At 39.5% G+C, this 2,746-nt stretch overlaps 1 protein-coding gene across 1 annotated transcript; it reads right to left on the reverse strand.

The window, feature by feature from the left end:
• Nucleotides 1–636: 636 nt before the first annotated feature.
• On the reverse strand, nucleotides 637–1,578 carry LOC118968801 (olfactory receptor 8D2-like). Its single transcript, XM_037000842.2, has one exon. The coding sequence runs from the start codon at nucleotides 1,576–1,578 to the stop codon at nucleotides 637–639; it is 942 nt and encodes a 313-aa protein (XP_036856737.2).
• Between the last annotated feature and the right edge of the window lie 1,168 nt (nucleotides 1,579–2,746).

The following is a 2,746-nucleotide window of genomic DNA, read 5'->3' on the forward strand; positions in this document are numbered from 1 at the left end:
TGGGTAGATTTGAATGTAGGTTAGATGAGGTGGAGGTGATAGTAAATGAAATAAAAATTGGAGAACAGGAAATCAAAGAAAGTGAGGTAAAGAGAGAAAAACTCCTTGTTTATCTCTAGGAATAAAACTATAATAAGAGAACTGTGAGACCAATTCAAATGGAACAATATTCACATTATCCAGGTACCGAAAAAAAAAAAAGGATTGAAAGTCTCAGTTAGGAAATAACTGCTGAAAACTTCCCCAATCTGGGGAAGGAAATAGTCTCTCAGATCATGGAAGTTCACAAATCTCCTAACACAAAGAACCCTAGGAAGAGAACACCAGGAAATATAATAATTAAAATGGCAAAGACCAAGGACAAGGATGGAGTATTAAAAGCAGCAAGAGAGAAAAAAGATCACATACAAAGGAAAATCCATCAGGCACTCTATTTTAAAGGACACTCTGTCTAAAGTTCATTCTGTTTAATGTTCACTTGTCCTAAAAGGAAGTGAGGGTCACCAAAAATAAATCAGACATTTTAAGTTAAGATGATTCTTTATTTGAAACTAATTACTTACTCTTAAAATCTGGCAGAAATAAAGCATAAGATCTATGTTTAGAAGTACTATTTCTTTAAAAAAAATTTTTTTTCTACACAGACACAGAAACTTTCCCTCCTTTCAGAACTTTTTTTAGGGATTCTTTGACATCCTTGTTCCTAAGGCTGTAGATAAGGGGGTTAAGCATGGGAATCACCGTGGTATAAAACACAGAGACCACCTTTTCCTGCTTTGCAGCACTGTGAGAGGTTTTAAAATACATGAAGATGATGGAGCCATAGAAGACACCAACAGCTGCAAGGTGTGAGCTGCAGGTACTGAAAGCTTTGGACCTGCCTTCAGCTGAGCGGATGAACAAGATGCTGGAAAGAATGAAGGCATAAGAGATGAAGATGGCGAAAGCGCATGCAAATACGTTGAATCCAACCAAAACCATCAGCAAGTGCTCTTTGCTGTAGTCTCTTGAGCAAGATATAGTCAGAAGAGGAAGGATGTCACAGAAGTAATGGTGGATGACATTAGTTCCACAGAAGGGGCACCCAGATATGTAGCTGGTGTGAATCAAGGCTCCAAATATCCCCACTGTATACACACTGGCGACAAGTTGGAAACAGACTCTATCAGACATGGTGACATTGTAGAGCAAGGGGTTGTAGATGGCGACGTAACGATCATATGCCATGGTGGCCAGCATGTAAGACTCATCTATACCAAAGAAGCAGAAGAAAAACAGCTGTGCCATGCACTCAGGAAAGGAAGTGAAATTCTGCTCTGACACAAAGTTCACCAGCATCTTGGGAATTATAACAGTGGAGAAACAGAAATCTATGAAGGCTAAATTACTGAGAAAATAATACATGGGCATGTGAAGCTGACAACTGGTCCTGATTAAAAAGATCAAGCCCAGATTTCCCACCACAGAGGCCATGTAGATCGATAGGAAGAAGAAGAAGAGGGGAACCTGGAGTCCTGGCTGGTCTGTTAACCCCTCAAGAATAAAGTCAGTGACCAAGGAATGATTTCCTGTTTCCATTCTTCTTCCAGTTGTGACAGGCTGAGTGGCTCGGGGAAGATGTTCTCAGTTGGTGAACATTGTTATTTTACAGGATTCAGTAGTCAAAGACCTGATTAAATACATCATATTTAACTTATTATGACACAGAATTTCTGAAAACCAAGATACTAAAATCTACTTGTAACTGAAGCCTTTATCAAGATATCAATGCTTCACTTGGCTCCATGTGATATTTAGAAATGAAAATCATTTTGTCCTCAGGAAGTGAGTTTTGGAATCTTACATAAATGAAAGCCAAGCCTTTGGTTATTCAGTCACCTTTAGGGAGACTGCACGGTGCTGTTCTGCTGATTTTCATCTGCAGCCATCCACACCCGCTTCTGATGCCTGGGAGCTTAACCTCTCCCTACGGCTGTCCCTTGAACGTCCCTTCTGGCTTTTACAGCTTCCATTTGCTCATTCAGACCCTGACTCCAGTCACAATGAACTTGGGTTTCCTCCAAGGTCGTCTTTCCCCTCTCAATTACTGGTTTTTGCCCTGCCTTTTCTATCCTCTACCCAGGTTATGACACAGACAGGGGAGGAATGAAGGAGAGCTGGGGACAGTGGGGGGAGGGCAGTGGTAGAGGGAGAGCTGGTGCCATGTGCTGTAGGAAGAGGAGAAGGGTGAAGACAGCAAGAGCTCGTTTGGGGCATTTATTGGGCATCTATCATGTGCCATGTGTTAAGAAGATTTTATTAAGGATCTGATTTAATATTCTTATTAAGAATATTTAATATTCTTAACCCTATGAAACAGATACTGTGTCTTACCACTATTTTGTAGATTGATTGAGGGACAGAGAAAGAGGTTATGTAAATGCCTGCCCTACATCACAAAAAATGCAGGCGGTATTATTGTCACTCTTTTATAAATGAGATTCTGTAAATATTCCAAGCTGACATGAGTAGAAAGGCTTGGAGCCAGAATTCATGTTCTTGTCTGTTTTGTTACAAGTCTAACAATGTGTCAAGTTAACTGATATTTTTTCCTAAACCTGACCACATTATCATAACTTCTGTGCAGCTTTACTTTATATGCCACTGATTACTCATCTTATTATAAATCTAAATATTAAGTACTGACATACAGTCAAGATTTAATTCAGTGCTATTCCAAATTTGACACATTTCAGATAAATATCAA

Source organism: Manis javanica, chromosome 6 (assembly GCF_040802235.1).
Source record: "Manis javanica isolate MJ-LG chromosome 6, MJ_LKY, whole genome shotgun sequence".
NCBI lineage: Eukaryota > Metazoa > Chordata > Mammalia > Pholidota > Manidae > Manis > Manis javanica.